This window comes from Eubalaena glacialis, chromosome 14 (assembly GCF_028564815.1).
Source record: "Eubalaena glacialis isolate mEubGla1 chromosome 14, mEubGla1.1.hap2.+ XY, whole genome shotgun sequence".
In the NCBI taxonomy this organism is placed as follows: Eukaryota; Metazoa; Chordata; class Mammalia; order Artiodactyla; family Balaenidae; genus Eubalaena; species Eubalaena glacialis.
In genome coordinates, this window is record NC_083729.1 from 83,972,171 (window position 1) to 83,990,658 (window position 18,488).

The window sequence follows — 18,488 nt, forward strand, 5'->3', positions numbered from 1 at the left end:
AAGGCTGGAGCAGGGCATGCTGTGACCTTGACTTGACCTGGCAGATTCTTGGCCTCTCACTTGGAAAAGGGGCAAACCAGCCATGTGCCGGGCTGTGGGGAGCACCAGAGTTGACTGCAGATTTCTTGGCGCCTAGTAGCTCCTCAATAAACGGTCTTTGTCATTCAAGCGGCTCAGCCTGTATTCTGGGCACCCGGTTGGGGTGGTGGCTATAGCTGGCCTCCCCTGGAGTAGCACGCCTGGGATTCAAAACTTCCTTAGGAGGAAAAGTCTAGGAAGAGGCTCCGGTTCTCCTTCCTTAGCGACTCTGCCCCAGCCCGGGCAAAAACCTGTCTGATGCACAAACCGCATTTCACTGAGGATTCTCTTGGCTGGAGCCAGTGGAAGGACCTGCTGGGCTGGAACGGTTTTTTTTTTTTTTTTTTTTTCCTTCCAGGCAACGTCCTCTGATGGGTGTGTCGGGCAGGAGGTGATATTTGAAGGGCTGCGGGCACGGGCTGTGGAGCCAGGGCGCCAGGCAGTGGGTGAGAGCATGGCCTCCTTCGACCCACCTCCCACCAGCTACGCCCAGCCCGAAGTGCCCTCGGGGGTCGCGCTGTTCCTCACCATCCCCTACGCCTTCTTCTTGCCCGAGCTGGTGAGTGCGGCCGTGGGGGCCACCTGCATAAAGCGGGGGCTGGGAGATACCGGCCTGGAGCTGGAAGCAGCTCCCTGGGGAAGGGGCTCCAAGGCCAGAGCTGCCGTGGCCTCCAGTCTCCCCCACGGGGCTCCAGGCTGGGTGTCCCCTAACCCTTCCCTGAGCGCCTCTGGGCTTCTGCAGTATGGGTGGGTCACCTCCTCCCAAAATGAAACCCACCGGGGTAACTGGGCAGGCGACCTGGTGATCGGAGGTGTGGGCAAACTGCTAAAGTATCCTGGGTCCTCAGGAAGATGTTGGGAACGGACTTTTATTATGTGGTTTCTTTTCTCCAACTACTTGTTGTTTGTGCTTTTCTAAAGTTCACAACGGGGGCACTCTGTCTTTCCTTCTGAGAGCAGCTCTTCCAGTATTAATTGTCACGTCAGCTAACGTTGAACTTGGAGTTGTGTGGGAAGTTGCTTATGACAACATCTGCCATAAAACAGTCGTGTGAGATGTCCTGGGTGCTCTCAACGACCTGTCACTGCCTTCCTCTCCGGGTCCCTGCAGCTGAAACGGGGCCCCAATCCCTGCTGGGTCCAGAGTGTTCAACAGAACTCGAGTCCACTCTGAGCCGGCTGTCACCGTGTCCTTTTCACCGACGCGGATCACAAGTCTGGTGAACAATTTAGGGCAGAGAAGTTTCTTTTGGTTTTCGAACACCTTCTGAAATTTCTAATTTGTGGGTGATATTTTCTTACCAACTCTGAGTTTGGCAGTGCTGCCCCTGGGCAGGGAGGAAAAGACAGAAAGTGGTTCCAACTTCCAGTTGGAACTGACGATCCTCTCACCCTGTCATCTGCCTGGAAGGCTGGCCTGATTGAGTGATCTTTTGGCAAACTGGCTAAAGGGAGCCCATTGATGGCAACAAGAAAGCTAAGCCTGGGAATTCCCTGGTGGTCCAGTGGTTAGGACTCCACGCTTCCACTGCAGGGGGCTCGGGTTCAATCCCTGGTCGGGGAACTAAGATCCTGCATGCCGTGTGGCACTGCCTTTTAAAAAAAAAAAAGAAAGAAAGAAAAGGAAGCCAGGCAGGGTGGACCCCGTGTTTGGGTGGCTCCAGCTGAAACCCCACCCAAGAAGCAGGTTTCTGCCAGGCCTGGCCCCTAGGGGGATACAAGTCAGGGCGTCCCGCCAGACTGATGGCATCTCAGCGCTTCTGTGAGTTCTCTGGACCAGGCGTGCCCCTCGCCTTGGAACAGCCACAAGAATGGCCAGGGTGGGGTCAACTCCTCCCCTTTTTATGGAGCACATGCTCCGTGTCAGTCACACCAGCCACTGGCGACAGGACCCATGCCCTCCCAGGTTCCCTGTCTGCTGGACGGAGGCCCGCGAGCACTTCCTCGCTACAGTCAGACGGTGCTTGAGGGGGCGAAGGTCCTGCGCTGTGACACCAGCAAGGAGAGGCCATCCGACCTTGTCACCTCGGAGAGGGGTCCGGGCCTGTCACTGAGGAGGCGACTTTGCAGTTGGACCTCAAAGGACAGGCTGGATTTCCAGGCTGGGGGGCAGGAGAGGGAAAGGCCTGGACCCCAGGAGAGGCTGGCAGGCAGGAGGCTGGAGGAATGGGGCTTCAGGAGTCAGGAAAGTACCCGGCAGTCGCGAGAAGGGCCATCTGGTGCCCGCAGCCCCAGGACGCTGGGCTCCTGCAGCGGAATTCCCGGCGGGGAAGAAAAGTGCTTGGTTATGCTGGGCTCCGGGGCCTTGAGTATCTCAGGGGGTGGGATGATGTCACTGGTTCCATATCGTTCATTTCTTTTTCTTTTGAAATCATTTTAGATTTATAGCAACGCTAGTAACAGTAGATCAGTGTTCCCATATACTCTCTACTCATCTTCCCTTAAGGGCCACATCTTACATGGTACAACTGCCAAAATCAGGGAATTAACATTGATACTATGCTATCCACTGTTCTAATGAACCTTGTTCAGCTTGTGCTGAATTCCCCACAAACGTCCTTTTCCTAGTCCAGGATCCAGTTCAGAATTCTGCATGTCATTTGGTGGCCGTAACTCCTTCATCTGCTTTAATCTGGGCCGATTCCCTCCATCTTTGTCTTGAGACTTTTGAAAATACTTATCAGTTATTTTGTACAAAGTCCTTCCATTTGGCCTTGTCTGATGTTTCCTCATTACAACTTTAGTTTTAATTTGTAAGTAATCCTTGTTCATTGCTGAACACTTAGAAAATACAGAAAGAATTATAATCCATGTATATGCATATATTCGTATTTATACACATATGAGTATATATTTAATGGGTTTATTCGGTACATGCTCTTCTGCACCTGCTTTCTCCTTAAATGAGCGTTCCTAGCATGGAATATGGGACCAAGTGTGCATCGTATCTGGGGTGCGGATGGGAAGGTAAACGGGAGAGGACGGGAGAATGTCCAGTTGGTGGTTAATTCTTTTTTTTTTTTTAACCGCATCACGCGGCCTGCGGGATCTTAGTTCCCCAACGAGGGATCGAACCTGCGCCCCCTTAAGTGGAAGCGCAGAGTCTTAACCACTGGACCGCCAGGGAATTCCCTGGTGGTTGATTCTGATCCCCATGAGCAGGAGATGTGCTGGGCTGGAGAGAAGAGTGCAGGATCAGCCTAGCAGAAGCCCCTCTGTCCCCGGCCGCCTGGGTATGCTGCCTGCTGCCACCCATGGGGCTGACCACAGAGCCCCAGGCCTTGGGGGGTCCCAGATTCTCAGTCTGGGGGGCCTAAGGCATCAGGGACAGGCGTATGCTTTTCTAAGGCCATGAGTCCAGAGAGTGGATTCTCAAATTGGGAGCTCAGGCCAGCAAAAAGGGGCAGAGAAAGCAAAATCTATAACCTGGATTCACATGTGGTCCATGATGGGGGCGGCCAGGGTGCACATCGGGGGTGACTGCAGGCACACCTTCCTCCAGCCACTGTTTCCTAAGACAGCGAGGGCCTTCTTATAAAACGAGGGCCCAAAAGCACAGGGAGAGCAGAATTCAACAAGGGCTCCCCTGAGGCCTCACGCCAGCCCCCGCTGCCAACAGCCTCCAGCTCTTTTGTATCAATGATGATGACAGACTAGGATGGCCCAGACACCAGGGGGTCTTCGTGTTCCCTACCAGCTCTGCTCCCCACAGCCTGCTGTTAACGATCTTTGCCTAAGTGGCTTTATTTTAGAGTTTTTAACACTAAAATGCACATTTTCAAACCTTTGTCATAGTTATAGATTGATAGGCAGTTGCAAAGATAGTTCAGAGAGGCCTCCCACACCCTTCCCCCAGCCTCTCCCTGTAGCCACACCTTTTGTAATAACTCTCTCTTACAACATGACACCAGGGAGCCAACATTCGTAAGCTATGTCTCTACTTCGATGCCATTTTCTCACACGTGTAGATTTACGTAACCCCTACCACCAAGACACAGAACCGTTCCATCACCATGAAGATCTCCCTCCTGTTTCTGTCTTATAGTCACCCCATCTTGTCTTCTTTCACTCTCTCTCTCACCCCTGGAAACTATTAATTCCATCCCTATAATTTTTTTTCTATAAATTTATTTATTTTTTATTTTTATTTTTGGCTGTGTTGGGTCTTTGTTGCTGTGCGCGGGCTTTCTCTGGTTGCGGTGAGCGGGGGCTACTCTTCATTGCGGTGCGCGGGCTTCTTATTGCGGTGGCTTCTCTTGTTGCAGAGCATGGGCTCTAGGCGCGCCAGCTTCAGTAGTTATGGCACGGGGGCTCAGTAGTTGTGGCACACGAGCTCTAGAGCGCAGGCTCAGTAGTTCTGGCACACGGGCTTAGTTGCTCCACAGCATGTGGGATCTTCCCGGGCCAGGGCTTGAACCTGTGTCCCCTGCACTGGCAGGCGGATTCTTAACCACTGCGCCACCAGGGAAGCCCCCCATCCCTATAATTTTCTTATTTCAAGAAAGTTGTAGAAATAAATGGAATCGTACAGTACGTGGTCTTTAGAGATTAGCTTCTTCCACTCGGCAAAATGCCCTTAAGGTGCATCCCAGTCCTGTGTATATCAGTAGTGACTCCCTTTTCATTTCTGTGTAGTATTCCACAGTGTGGATTTACTATAGTTTGTTTAACCATTGACCCAGTGAGAAGCATTTTTGTTGTTTGCAGTTTTTAGCTATTCTAAATAAAGCTGCTATAAGCATTCACATACAGGCTTTTGGGTGGATGTAATTTTCTCTTTTTTTTAATATTTTAATTTTATTGGAATATAGTTGATTTACAAGGTTGTGTTAGTTTCAGGTGTACGGCAAAGTGATTCAGTTATACATATACATTTATTCATTCTTTTTTAGATTCTTTTCTCATATAGGTTATTGGGTGGATGTAATTTTCACTTCTCTGGGGAAATGCCAGAGTGAGTGTGATTGCTGGGTTGTATAATAAAGTGTCTGCTTCATTTTTATTAAGAAACAGACAAACCGTTTTCCAGAGTGGTTGGGCCATTTTACATTCCCACCGGCAACGGACAAGACTTTGGAGATTTTAACATTAAAGTTTGTATTTTGTTTGGTTTACAGTTGAATTCAGATTTCTCATCTGAAAACAATATTAATTTCAATACGTAAGCTCCAAGCGTGAGGAGCCTTTGAATCAGTGCGTTTTAAGGTGAGAACAGATGTCGTTTATTTCCTTTCTCCTTCATTCAGTGAACAGACATTGTTTATTCCCTCCTTTCCTCAGTGAGTGTGGGAGCCTGCTGGAACCAGCACCCTGCGGGCTGGGGACCAGGTGACTCACAGCCCCACTGCCTGGCTCTTCAGAGCAAACAGCGTGTGGGTGGCCGGCCTGGGGCAGGGATCACGTGACTATTACCTGCCTGCTGTGAGCTGGTTCATCAGCTTTTTTACAGGATGAAAGGTGGACACACAGCTGGCCCTGGTGACTACAACTGAGGGACAGCTTTGTAAATAAGAGTCCAAGGAAGTCTTTTAACTTTCAGCCTTTTCACTAGTTAACTTATTAATTAGATACTTGACTAATTACAAAGAAACAGCTAAGAAGGTTTCTAGAGAGTCAGCCATTTAAAAGGAGAGACAATTTGGACACTCTGGTGTTTGATGCTTTCAGCTTTTTAATTTGCCCACACAGTGGTCAGAAGGAAATACTCTGACCACCCTAGGAGCTCATTCCAGAACCTTCCCGCTGGGGAAGCTCACCTTTATATCTTATCCAGATCCCCAGCTTCCCCTTCATTTCAGCCTGTTTCTTTTTCTACTCTGTTTATATGTAAAAGCCTGTTTGAGAGCTTACTGAGCCCCAGAACCGTCAGTCAACTGTGTGGGGCTGAGAGAGGGAATTAGGGCTCATCTTGGGCCTGGCTTAGGGCAGGTACCTCCCCTTTGTTATAACACGTCTTTTTTTTTTTTTTTTTTTTTTAATTATTTATTTCTTTATTTATTTTTGGCTGTGTTGGGTCTTCATTTCTGCGCGAGGGCTTTCTCCAGTTGCGGCAAGCGGGGGCCACTCTTCATCGCGGTGCGCGGGCCTCTCACTATCGCGGCCTCTCTTGTTGCGGAGCACAGGCTCCAGACGCGCAGGCTCAGTAGTTGTGGTTCACGGGCCTAGTCGCTCCGCGGCATGTGGGATCCTCCCAGACCAGGGCTCGAACCCGTGTCCCCTGCATTGGCAGGCGGATTCTCAACCACTGCGCCACCAGGGAAGCCCTAACACTTCTTTAGAAGTTGAGTTTTCCAAAAGGAAAAATCCTTTCTCTTGTTCCCGTCTGCTCCCTTTTCAATTCTCCATACTTCTGGGGAGCAGTAAAAGTAAACTCAATTTGCCCCAGCTTTACTTCATCTTTGTGGCGTCTGTCCTTCCCTTCATTCCACACCGGGTCCCCGGCCTCGCCCCTGACCTTGCCCAGCCCCTGCAGGACCAGGGGCCAACAGCCTCCATGGCCAGGGCACCACTGAGACCCAACGCAGTGATGCCCAAGGAGGCCCCAGGAAAGCTGCGACAGGGAGGGAGAACAGGGCAAAGAGAAGGAAAATTAAAGTGTGGGGCTGGGAAGAGCAAGCATCCTGAGAAGAATGGGAGGGGCCGTGTGGAAAGGAGTCGGATGTCAGCCTCCCCAGTTGCCTGGACCCATTTTGGCTTCCCGGCCCCGGGCCCAGCCCTTACCCTGGGAGCCCCCCCACCCCCGTGCTGTTCAGGTTCAGTAAAATAGAGTCAGTTGGGAAGGGTAAGCCTGGCTCTGCCGCCTAATGGCTGTGAGACCCTGGGCAGGTTACTTAACCACTCTGAGCCTTAACAATGGGGCAGCAGCAGCAAAGATCTCCTAAGACCGCTCTGGGGTTTCAGTAACAACTGTTCTAGAAATGTGAGCCCATACTATGTTATTGTTGGTGGTCGTCTGGACCTCTTACTAGAAAGCATGGGTCTCTTGTGAGCAAATCCCAGTTGTAAACCAAGAAATATTTACTGAGATTCTACTATTGCTCTAGCCCCATGCTTTGCTCTCAGGGGGATACAAGAATAAAAAGGTAATAATAAGAGGGATATGGTAAATCCTGGACCCTGTCTTAAAGGAGTGATGCATGAACATTGAAGAGCATCCCAAGATAGGAAACAGGGTAAAAAGCAGGGGTGCACAGCCTCACTTGTCAAAGGCTCCTGCAGCTAGAGAAGTTGTCAGGACAAGCTCCCTCAGGGTGAGGGCTTGGCATTCTTACAGAATTTGGATTAGGGATTAGATATTTGCTTGTTCAGACTAAGACTTCCTAGGTCTGAGAGGTTAACAAATATATAAAATCAAGCTGTAAGGAAAGAAGAAGTCGGCCCCACTTAAATCCCATGTATTCACTCAACAAATATTTATTAAGCCCCTACCCTGTGCCTACCACAGGAATACAATGAGGAAGAGGACAGACATGGCCCCGTCTTAGGGAGTTTGATGCTTAATGGGGGCAGATGGAGACTAGCCAAGGAGACCAATAAGTGGTGCCTTTCAATGCAGGAGGGAACGGAAAGCACGGGGGCTCTGCCACAGAGGGCATTCGACACAGGGAATTGTTCCTGCAGTTGAAGGAGCAGCAAGGAGATGCTGAAGCACCAGAGAGTGATGAGTGCACAAAGCAAGCACCGTGCATCCTCCAGCCTCTAGAGGCAGCCCAGCCTTGGCGGGGGTGCGGTGGGGCTGCAGTGAGGCAGTGGTTGCCCCAGAGGAGGGGCACAGGGACCTTGGGGTTGGAGCCAACTGTTGCTGGCGTGACGGTGACAGGACCTGGAAAAGTCTCCTTTTCCAGTCCCCTCCAAGTCCTCCCAGTGCCAGGACCTAGCAAGAATCCAGCTTCAAAGGGAACCGGGAAACGTGGCTTGCAGGGTTCCAGCTGCATGGCAGAGCAGACCACGGCAGGATGGGCTTGAGCTGAGACCCTCAGAACTAACTAACTAACAGCCCACATCCCCACATCTGCACACTCCCCTCTGCCTGTGTCTGGACGTCTGGTCCTGTTCTTCCCCCGACCGTTCAGCCAAACCATAAGCAACCTTCCCTGAGCTGGTGGCCTCTCTCAGTTCAGACAAGACAGGCCACCAAGGCTGCTGCTGGAAGGTCAGCCCACCAGGAGGACTTCTCTTAACCGGCAGGTGCCCTGAAGGAAATAACCGGGCCCCCGGGCAGAGGGAACCAGGGAGGGGCCAGCACGCTAAGTCCTGCTGGGCCAAGGGAGCCCCAGATAAGAAGCCTCACTGATAAGAAGGCTCCACCCCTGCCAGTGCCCTTCCAGGGGCTCTCCACCTGCGGAACTTTCCCCGTGGGAGGCAGGAGAGGCTTCTAGAGTGTCGTCCAGGTGGGCAAGTGGCGGAGTAGAGAAGCAGGCCAGAGTAGGGTGGGGTGGAGGAGCCTCACGCCGGTTCCCTGGACTTGACTCCTCCCCCCTCTCCCCAGCCCTTCCCTGCTTCCTTCCCTACCTGCCAGCCAGGCTGCCAGCCACCTGGCAGACCTTCCCCATCTCGGCCCAGCCCTGTTGTAGCAGAGTCGGCCGGTGCCCATGTCCCACAGTTCCCTCCAACCTCCAGCCTCAGGTTGGACCCAGAAAGTACCAGGTAGGCCCCAGAGTGGGGCCTCCGTGGACTCCCCACCCAGGGGGGGCCAGACATCACGGGTTTGGGGCTCCAGAGTCCTCTGACCTATTTCGAAGACGTCGCCCCCCAGCCCCTTCCCTTGGAGGGATTCTCTGAGCTTTGCTTCTCTGCACCTGCACTGCTTACTGCTTACTGCTTACTGCTTACATTTCCACCCCCTGACACCTGGCCCCTCTCTCTGCCCACGTGATGCTGGGTCGGAGTGGGAGTGTGTGTGTTTATTTGAACACTGTCCTCTCCGACAGCACGTTCTTGCCCAGTCCTTCCTACGTGCCCGGGGAGGAGGAAGGGGGTTGGAAAAGCTTTCCAGGGAAGCCCAGCTGCTCTCCCAGGGGAGATGCTCCCGACCTAGAGAATTTCTAGGGCCCGGGAGGTGATGGAGTAGGAAATGCGTGAGGATGAAACAGATGGGTGTTTGTCCCCATGTGGTCCCGGCTCCTGGCAGAAATGCCAGTCCGTGGCTGGGCCAGTGGCTGGCCCAGAAGGCGTCAGGTGCTGCCACCTGTGTGGGAATCAGGCCCAGGAAGATGAGACTGCGCTGCCAGGAGGGGAGAGTCCAGCAAGCTGCCACCTGCCTCTTGAGTGGATCAATAGCACGTGCTGCGCACCTGCTTCATGCCAGGCTCCGTGCCCCACATCGGGGACGCAAAGACCACAGGTCAGAGTCCAGCATCCAGGAGCTCAGGGACTGGGGAGGAGTAGTCAGGAGAGGCTTCCTGGAGGAGGTGACAATTGGTCTGGTCTTAGACAAGCAGGGGAAGGGCAAGCTGAGCAAGAGTCAACTGGAACTAGAGTGAGTGGGTCCTCGGTGCCTGGTGAAGGGCAGGAACATGGCCACGGGTCACAGGATGTCTGCAGTTCCTGAGGGAAGGAGAAGGTGGGGCCCTCCCCCGAGCCCAATTCCAGGGCTCATCTGGGGACATGTGAAGGGAGCCAAGGTTAATAAACGTAGTGGGAGGCAAGGGGGGAGGCCTGGGAAATGGGGACCGCTGTGGGGAGTGGGATGTGTTTATCCTGCTTCTTTACATCTTTTCTGTACTTTCTAACTTTTCTAAGGTGCACAAATTTTTTTTAAAAAGGAAACAAATTTGCCCCTAAAATGCTTAGTTTTTTTGTTTGTTTTTTTAAGCCCTTTAGACTTTGGAGGAATAAGAAGGTTTTTATTATCTTAGTTTATGTTACATCGTAAATCTGGACTGTTGAGTCCATGAGAAGCGGGGCCAGTGGGGGTGGGTGTCTGAATGGGCAGGCGTGGTCCTGGGGGAGGAAGCCGATGGGGGGGTGGGGGGAGGAAGGCAGAGGAGGCCTGGCCGCTGACTCACCAGCCCCTCCCGCCGGCATCCTGCCCCTCCCAGGCTCACACCCCAGGGCAGGGGCTGATTTCCTGGCGGGCGGCCAGCCCAGTCTTGAGAGCCCTTGTGGGTACCAGGGGTTCGTATATGACTTCTTCTGCCCGGGGCGGAGCTCTGGCCCGCACCATTGTTCATGGAGTGGACCGGATAAGACAGGGGTCCTCACGTGGAGGCCAAGGGGCCTGGGCCGGCAATTTCCTGCTCACCTTAAAGCCACAGAGAGAAAATTCTCACTCGGGGAGTCAGGACGGAGCGGCTGGTGTATGGAAGGGTCCTGGGTTGAATTATGGAGCGCAGCGCTTCCACGCGATGCCAGTGGCCTGGGTGGCCTCGGGCTCCGGGATGGCAGCCCGGGCCGGCCACGCCCTCAAGGGGAAGTCACTCCACCTCTCAGAACCGGTTTCCTCCTGGGTCAGAGGAGGTGACCTGCCAGCCCAGAGATCCTCACAGGCTGCGGGCCCCAGATGTGGAGATGGGAGTGGCCTCGTGGGTGCTAAAGAGGACCCACGTGGGCACTGGGGGCCCTGCGGTGCCCGCAGGGAGGCCCGCAGCCAGGGGAGGACTGCTGAGGGGTGCCTGACCCCACGGAGGGGCGGGGTGCGGCCTGGAAGAGGCTGGGCCCCAATCCCCCAGCTGTGGAGGCCGCCCGTGCCTTTATGTTAAGTCCCATCACCGCAGATAGGGGACGTTCCAGGACTCCCCCACGTGTCTGACAACCCGCCGTCCCCTCTCCCTCCCTCTCAGTGGCTCATGCTTCCCACACAGGCCTCAGCGTGACCCCCCCAGGACCCAGGATGGGGCTCTGGCTGCAGCAGCTGCCAGGGCTTTGAACTGACGCCGGGGGGAGTGTTTGCCCCCTGGCACAGTGCAGGGAGGGACTGAGGAGTGGGACAGAGGCCCTCGGCCAGAGGCAGGAAGGCAGGCTAGAGCTGGGGTTTCCACAGCTGACCGTGATGCACTGAAGAAATGTATTTTCATGGCAACTTCGTGTGTGTGTGTGTGTGTGTGTGTGTGTAACTGAAACAAAAGATTCAGGAAACAGTATTTCCCTTTCTATGGACAATGCACTGTATTTTTTCTTCTAGTCTACTTAACTTTTTTTTCAAAACAAGCTACTTTTTATTGAAGTATAGTTGATTTACAATGTTGTGTTAGTCTCGGGTATACAGCGAAGTGATTCAGTTATATGTATATATATTTTTTTCAGATTCTTTTCCATTATAGGTCATTACAAGTATTGAATATAGTTTCCTGTGCTAGACAGTAGGTCCTTGTTGTTTATCTATTTTACATATAGTAGGTTGTATCTGTTAATCCCAAACTCCTAATTTATCCCTCCCCACCCCTTCCCCTTTAGTAACCATAGGTTTGCTTTCTATGTCTGTGAGTCTGCTTCTGTTTTATAGTAAGTTCATTTGTATCATTTTTTAGATTCTACATATAAGTGATATCATAAGATATTTGTCTTTCTCTGTCTGACTTACTTCACTTAGTACGATCATCTCTAGGTCCATCCATGTTGCTGCTACTCTGCTTAACTTCTTAATGCTGGTGGCCACTAGATGGATTTCAACACCCACTAACAGATCTCAGCCCACATTTGGAAGGCCCGATGCTGGGGTCACTGCAGGGGCCTCAGGGAGACTGGCACAGGCGGGGCCTGCTGGGTGGTGGCCGAGTGTGGCCTGGGGGTCACGGGGAGCCAGTGAGGGGGTGAGGAGTGTGGGTGATTTGTGCAGACTCGCATCCCACGTCCTCAGCAGGGCTATGACAAGGGCTGTCGCTGGCTCAGACTGGCTCCAGCAGAAGGGAAGTAGGCAATCTCATGTCCCGGGAAGCCCGAAGTTAGGCAGGCTCTGCCTGGGCTGGTTCCTTGGCGGTGCAGTTGTGCCATCCATCTTTCCTTCTCTCTCTCCTCTTCCTCATCATAGCTCCAGGCCTAATACCAGACACAGCCATGGCCAGAGCAAGAGTGGGACTGTTTCATCACTGAGGCAGGAAGAAGCCCTTCCCAGGAGTCCCCAGAAGGCTTGCATCTCACTGGCCAGGGCAGTCACATATGTGTCCCAGCCAAGGGATGCGTAGAACCTAACGCATATTGGAAAGTCACCCACTACATCCCCTCTCTCCCCACGCCACCCACCAGTACGCCCAGTTGGGCAATTTACTCCATAGAAAGAATTTAGAAGAAGACAACTATCTCTGCAGTGTTATTTACTGTGGCATCATCTGTAACAGGAAAAGCTAGAAACATCCAACCTCCTTGCCCTGGGGCCTCATTGAGTAAATGAAGTTTTATCAACTTGATGGAATGTAATGGTGGCATTGAAAGTATAGTCAGGCCTTATTACTCACGGATTCTGCATTTGCAAATTCACTTACTAAAATTTATGTGTAACCCCCAAATCAATACTTGCAGTGTTGTCACTGTCATTCGAGGACATGTGCAGAGTGGAAAAACATTTAAGTCACAAATTTGAGACACACACGGTAAACCTGAGGTTGATAGCTGCCTTCTTACAGCTCATACTGTAAACAGGGTCCTTTCCCAGGTCTGTTTAGTGCCATGTCATGCATATTTTTGTGCTTTTTGTTGGAGATTTTGCTATTTAAAATAGCCCCAAGTCCTCTGCTGAACTTATTTCTAGTGTTCCTAAGTTTGACAAGGCAGTGATTTGCCTTATGTAGAAAATACGTGTTAGATAAGCTTGTAGTTATAGAGCTGTTGGCTGAGAGCTCAGTGTTAATGGATCAACAGTATATATTAAAATAAGGTGTCTTTAAACAGAAACACACATAAAACAAAGTTATGTGTTGATCAGTTGATGAAAATATTGTGACCACAAGCTCGCAGGAACCTAGCTCTGTATTTTCCCAGGAGCAATGCTTCACGATTCACAACTAAATTTGCCAGTGCTGAGGGCAACTTTACAGAACTACCTTGAACGACAAGAATCGACTGTATTATTGAGCCACATAGCAAAATAGAAAAATATGGAAAGTTGAATACAAAATATATGTTCACTATGATTTACAACTTTATAAAGCATATGTATACACCAGCGCTAGGCCTGGGAAGAAACATAATAAAAAATTCCTTTGCTGTTAACATTATTTTTACAATCAATTTAAAATATTAGGGTTGAAAAATAATAACAGATCTAATTCCTGGCATGCCGTTTAAGCCATTAAAATCGCCCCAGAGTTAAGGCATTTTGAGTGGGCGGTACCAAACTCCCGAGGGACGCGTGCTCTGGCCACAGTGGCACGAACAGGGGGTGCTCTGTTCAAAGGAGCTGTGTCTCTCGGGCATTTGCACCAGGACTGCCCGATGGGGTCCAAAGTGCAGCCCCTGGATGCATCTCCTCTTATTTTTCCTGTTTAAAGGAGGTGCATCAAACAGGTAGTTGTACGTTCATGTTCACAGCAGCACTGCTCACAATAGCCAAAAGGTGGAAGCAGCCCACGTGTCCATCGATGGATGAATGGATAAACAAAATAGGTACATGGTATAATGGAATATTATTCAGCCTTAAAAAGGAAGGAAATTCTTACGACATGGATGAATCTTGAGGACAATATGCTGAGTGAAATAAGCCAGACACAAAAGAACAAATACTCTATGATTCCACGCATATGAGGTACTTAGAGTAGTCACATTTATAGGGACAAAAGAAGGATGGTTGCCAGGGGCTGGGGGAGGGGGGAAATAGTAAGTTATTGTTGAATGGGTGCAGGGTGTCAGTTTTGCCGGATGAAAAATATTCTGGAGATGGATGGGCGGTGGAGATGGTTATGCAGCGACATGAATGCACTTAATACCACTGAACTGTACACTTAAAAATGGTTTAAATGGTAGATTTTGTTCAGTGTATTTTACCACAGTTTTTTTTAAAGGGGAGGGGGGTAAACAATGGCCAAAAGACCCTGGACTTACACAGCGTGGGCCATGGATACCTGGATGTGAGGGACAATCATATTCTTCATCTCGAGACATCTCAGCATCAGAGGGAGCCCTCAGGGAGTTCTGGTTCCCACCGTGGACAAGGCCAGAACTTGTCCTTCACGGAGCCCGTTCCTCCCGGGCCATCAGAAGGGGTGGGAGCCCCCAGTTCACTCGGCACTGCTGACCTCCTGGGCCTCCCCGTCTTGAGTCAGGCCTTTTCCTCCCAGCCTGCCGTTTCTGAGGCTTCGTGGTACAGTCTGCGTTCACCCGAGTGCCAGGAAAGGGAAGGAGGGGCCATGAACGCTTCATGAAGATTAAGGCAAGTGGTAAGCAAAGGAATGCAGTGTTGGTGGTGACTGGACCAGCCAGGCTGAAATACCGCCCAGCTATGCAGAAAAACCTGCCACCTGTAGTGTCACCTGTAGTATCACCTGTAGTATCGCCAGCATCTCCTCCTGGTTCTCAGCACCTGGTCTGCCCCACCTGGACCACACCTCCCAGGTGCAGCCAGGAGCCCAGGTGCAGACCTGAGCCAGGTGTCTTCTGGCTCCTCCTCCCCCCTTCACATGGGGTCATCGCTAGGGCAGCACTGTCTTCAGAAGCTCTCAGGGTGTGAAGTTCACTGCCCTGTGGCAGCCCAGCCCCTGCATGGGCCCTTCGGAGGCCCCTCAGCTCTCTGCTGCTCTGACCAGGTGGACAGATCAAAGGAAAGGCAATTCTCCCCAAAGGAAAGGCAATTCTCTTTTTGTCTCTCCCATTCAAAATCTTTTTTTTTTTTTAATTTTTATTGGAGTATAGTTTATTTACAATATTGTTAGTTTCAGGTGTACAGCAAAGTGAATCAGTTATACATATGCCTATATCCACTCTTTTTTAAAAATTTTTTTAGATTCTTTTCCCATATAGGTCATTACAGAGTGTCGAGTAGAGTTCCCTGTGCTATACGGTAGGTCCTTATTAGTTATCTATTTTATGTATAATAGTGTGTATATGTCACTCCCAATCTCCCAGTTTATCGCTCTCCTCCCTTTCACCCCCGGTAACCATAAGTTTGTTTTCTACATCTGTGACTCTATTTCTGTTTTGTAACTAAGTTCATTTGTACCATTCTTTTAGATTCCACATATAAGCGGTATCATATGATATTTGTCTTTCTCTGACTTACTTCACTCAGTATGACAATCTCTAGGTCCATCCATGTTGCTACAAAATCTTTTGACTTTTGAAACGAGCATCCATCATCCAGCACAGCGTCTTTCTTTATTTTTCAGTGTATATGTTGGTGATTTGGATTAGTTTAAACCTTCCCAACCCTGTCCCTGAGCCAAGAAATTTTCCTCCCAGGAGGCCAGGGCACTGATTGGTTTATTGAGTCTCATTCCAGAAACATTCTGTGCATCTACAAACAAATGCACATATACACAAGCTTACACACATACATTTTCTTCTTTTTCTATATAAATCATAGCACACTGGGCACGCTGGTCTCTGCCTTGTACAATTCTTAGAGTTTGTTTCATTTTGGTATACAGAGTTTTCATTCTTTTTGAAGGCTGCTGAGTGTTCCATTGTGCAGACATAATTGCTTTCACTAGCCCCCTCTGAATGAACATTTGGGATGTTTCTTTATCTTTCTGTAACCAGCAAGGCTTTTTGAGGGGGGGGTTTGAATTTTTAAATTTTATTTTATTTATTTATTTTTTATACAGCAGGTTCTTATTAGTTATCTATTTTACACATATTAGTGTATACATGTCAATCCCAATCTCCCAGTTCATCCCACCACCACCACCCCCGACATCACTTTCCCCCTCCTTGGTGTCCATACATTTGTTCTCTACATCTGTGTCTCTATTTCTGCAGCAAGGCTTTAATAAACAACCTTATACATTCATCATTTTGTGCATGTGCATTATTTATAGGACAAATTCCAAAAAGTGAAATTACTGGGTCGAACAATATGTGCATTTAATGTCTTGATCAATATTGTCAAAATAGTAGATTGGCTGACGGCACCGTTATTTAACCTGGCAATGGCAATGGCAATTGACTTCAACCTGGGGGCTGCAGGTGGGCTTTGAGGGTCTGTGAGTCCCAAGATTTGTAGACAAAACTCGTGCACATACATCAGTACATTTTTCTAGGTGACCAAAGCTTTCATCAACTCCTTAAAAGGGTCTGTGCCCGCTGAATGTTCTCACTCACCCCACTGATTAGTCTTCCAGCTCTTCCAGAAGTGAACTTCCCATCCCTCAGGAAGGCTGGCCTTGGAGTTTCCCTCTTCTGGGTCTTTCTCAGGGAAGGTTCCCTCCAATCTCCTTATAGCTAATAACACGGCCAAAAATGGTTACTCAACACTCACCCTGTCCCAGAGAAACTCATCTAATTTTCACAGAAACCAGGAGAGAGAAGCCATCCCCACCTCCTCTGTTTGATGGACCAGGACGTGGACACATAGATGAGTTAAATAACCTGCCCAATAGGCAGAGGTAGGATTCGAATCCGGGAACATCGATGCTTCCTGTCTCATGAACTGAAGTGGATGAGCCTGGAAGCAAAGAGAGGGGCTTTGGGGGTTCTCAGTCCTGGCTGCATCACCTGGGGATCTTTTAACGACGCAGCCTCCCTCACCAGTTCCATCAGAATCTCTGGGGCAGGATCCAGACCTTGGGGCTTCCTCAAAGTCCCCGGATGGTTCCAGGAGTAGCAAGACTCAGGGTGCTGCTCTGAGGGTTAAGACTCAGGAATCCATGTATTTTAGAAGCTCCTTACCCTTATGCCATATTTTTGGCTTAATTCTTTTCCTTTATTAAGCATTTTTCAAAATAATAATTATTGACGGTATAGTGGTGAACATAGCTGCCTTCCAAAATAATAAGCATCCTCCAAAAGTGACCAAAGTAGGGCTTTTTAAAGAGTATCATTTTCAACTCATGACTTGCGACTTGGTTGATATAGTCCAATCCCATAGTAGTTATTATATTTATTTAGAGGTCAAATTGTCCCATCTTTGGCCAGCAGGAGCCTTCTGAATCCTTCTGACCTAACCCCAGAAGCCTTTGCTATCTGCTCTGATGAGGTATCAGGCCCAACTTCCCACCCTAGACCTGGAATCAGCCATCGCTCCCATCTGGGTGCTGTTACCCCAGTTCTCATCCTCTAGTTCTTTAACCAGCTCCCTAAACGTGAGGGAGCTATTCTCCATGTTCTAGAGAAGAACGAGTAATTAATAAACTTATTGTTAAGCTCTGTCCTCCCTTAAGTGATCCTTTCCAGTTTCGGTTCAGCCTTTAGAAAATGCATAGAGGAGTAATCCGTGATTGTTCTTAAGGAACAGACTTAAGAAATTGCCAAAATTGTATTTGAAATACACTTGCTCAAAATGTCTGCCTCTAATAAAATATTCTTCCAAGTTGAAGGCCAGCCCCAAACATCTAAAAATATCTCCTGCTCTTGAGAAATACAAAATGAGGATTAAAAGGAGACAGCAGTTTAGGTTGCCAAAGAAAATTTGGAAAGCTAAATATAAGTTTAAAAAAAAAAGTCAAGACAAATACTCGAAATTGCCTTCCCTGTAATGAATCCAACCTAGGCTGCTTGAGGCAGAAACAGGATAACAAACTCCACTGGGTCTCAGTTCACCTGGAGTTTGTCCTTGGCCCTGGTCCCTTCAACTGTTCAGAAGGTAGAGGGTGTGGAAATAAAAAGTAAATAACATTCCTCTGTGTAATGTTCATTATGGATTATGCAACATTTACGCCAAGAAGATTCCCGTGCAATTTGAGTAGATTCCCAAATGCTCAGAGGTCCTACCTTTGGGGTGTGAAATCTGGTTGTGAGGCGAGACGCACAGGTGCCCTACCCTGTGCCCTGCGTGGCCTCAGACCTCAGTCCCCTCCAGGTCAGCAGCACCTCACAGACCGTGGTGAGAATGAAGTGGGGACATATAGACTGCGTGCGTGCAGCAGTGTCTGCTCAGTGTGGCCTCTGATGGCAGGAGCTGGGCGGGGACCCCTTTGCCAGCACTGACAGGCCGGGTGGGGCTGAGGCACACTCGCCCCCCCACCCCGGGCCTGGCACAGGTGAGCTGGCAGTAAGTGGCGGCAGGTATCAAGTGGCAGCTCTCTGGTCTTAGAAAGCCCAAGGGAATTAGAATTGCTGTACAGAAATGAGGCCGCCCGAGTGAATGCATTTTATAAACTGTAAAGCCCCTAGTGAATGTGAGGCAGTGGTGGGCTTATCACTGAGTCAGTTGAAAGAATGCTCTCTGATACCCTTCCCACCTACTTTGTTCCAGGCCCTGTGCTGGGAACTAGGAATACAATGGTGAATGGCACAGACCATTCTCTGCCCTCGGAGGTCTCAAGTGAGTCTAAAATTTTACAGATTCTGGTGCAGTCACTAACTCCCGAATGCCATTCCCACTA

At 49.9% G+C, this 18,488-nt stretch overlaps 1 protein-coding gene across 2 annotated transcripts in view; it reads left to right on the plus strand.

Annotated features, from left to right (window-relative positions):
- The first annotated feature begins 436 nt into the window (after positions 1-436).
- MALL (mal, T cell differentiation protein like) overlaps positions 437-18,488 on the plus strand; it is a 28,256-nt gene continuing 10,204 nt past the window's right edge. Inside the window, exons 1-2 of one of the 2 annotated variants that reach the window (XM_061210942.1) lie at positions 554-637; positions 18,359-18,427. In XM_061210942.1, the coding sequence (XP_061066925.1) occupies positions 18,392-18,427 (36 nt within the window). In that variant the 5' untranslated portion in view covers positions 554-637; positions 18,359-18,391. Of the gene's footprint in view, positions 638-18,358; positions 18,428-18,488 lie in introns of both variants that reach the window. The other variant, XM_061210941.1, reaches the window with a different exon arrangement.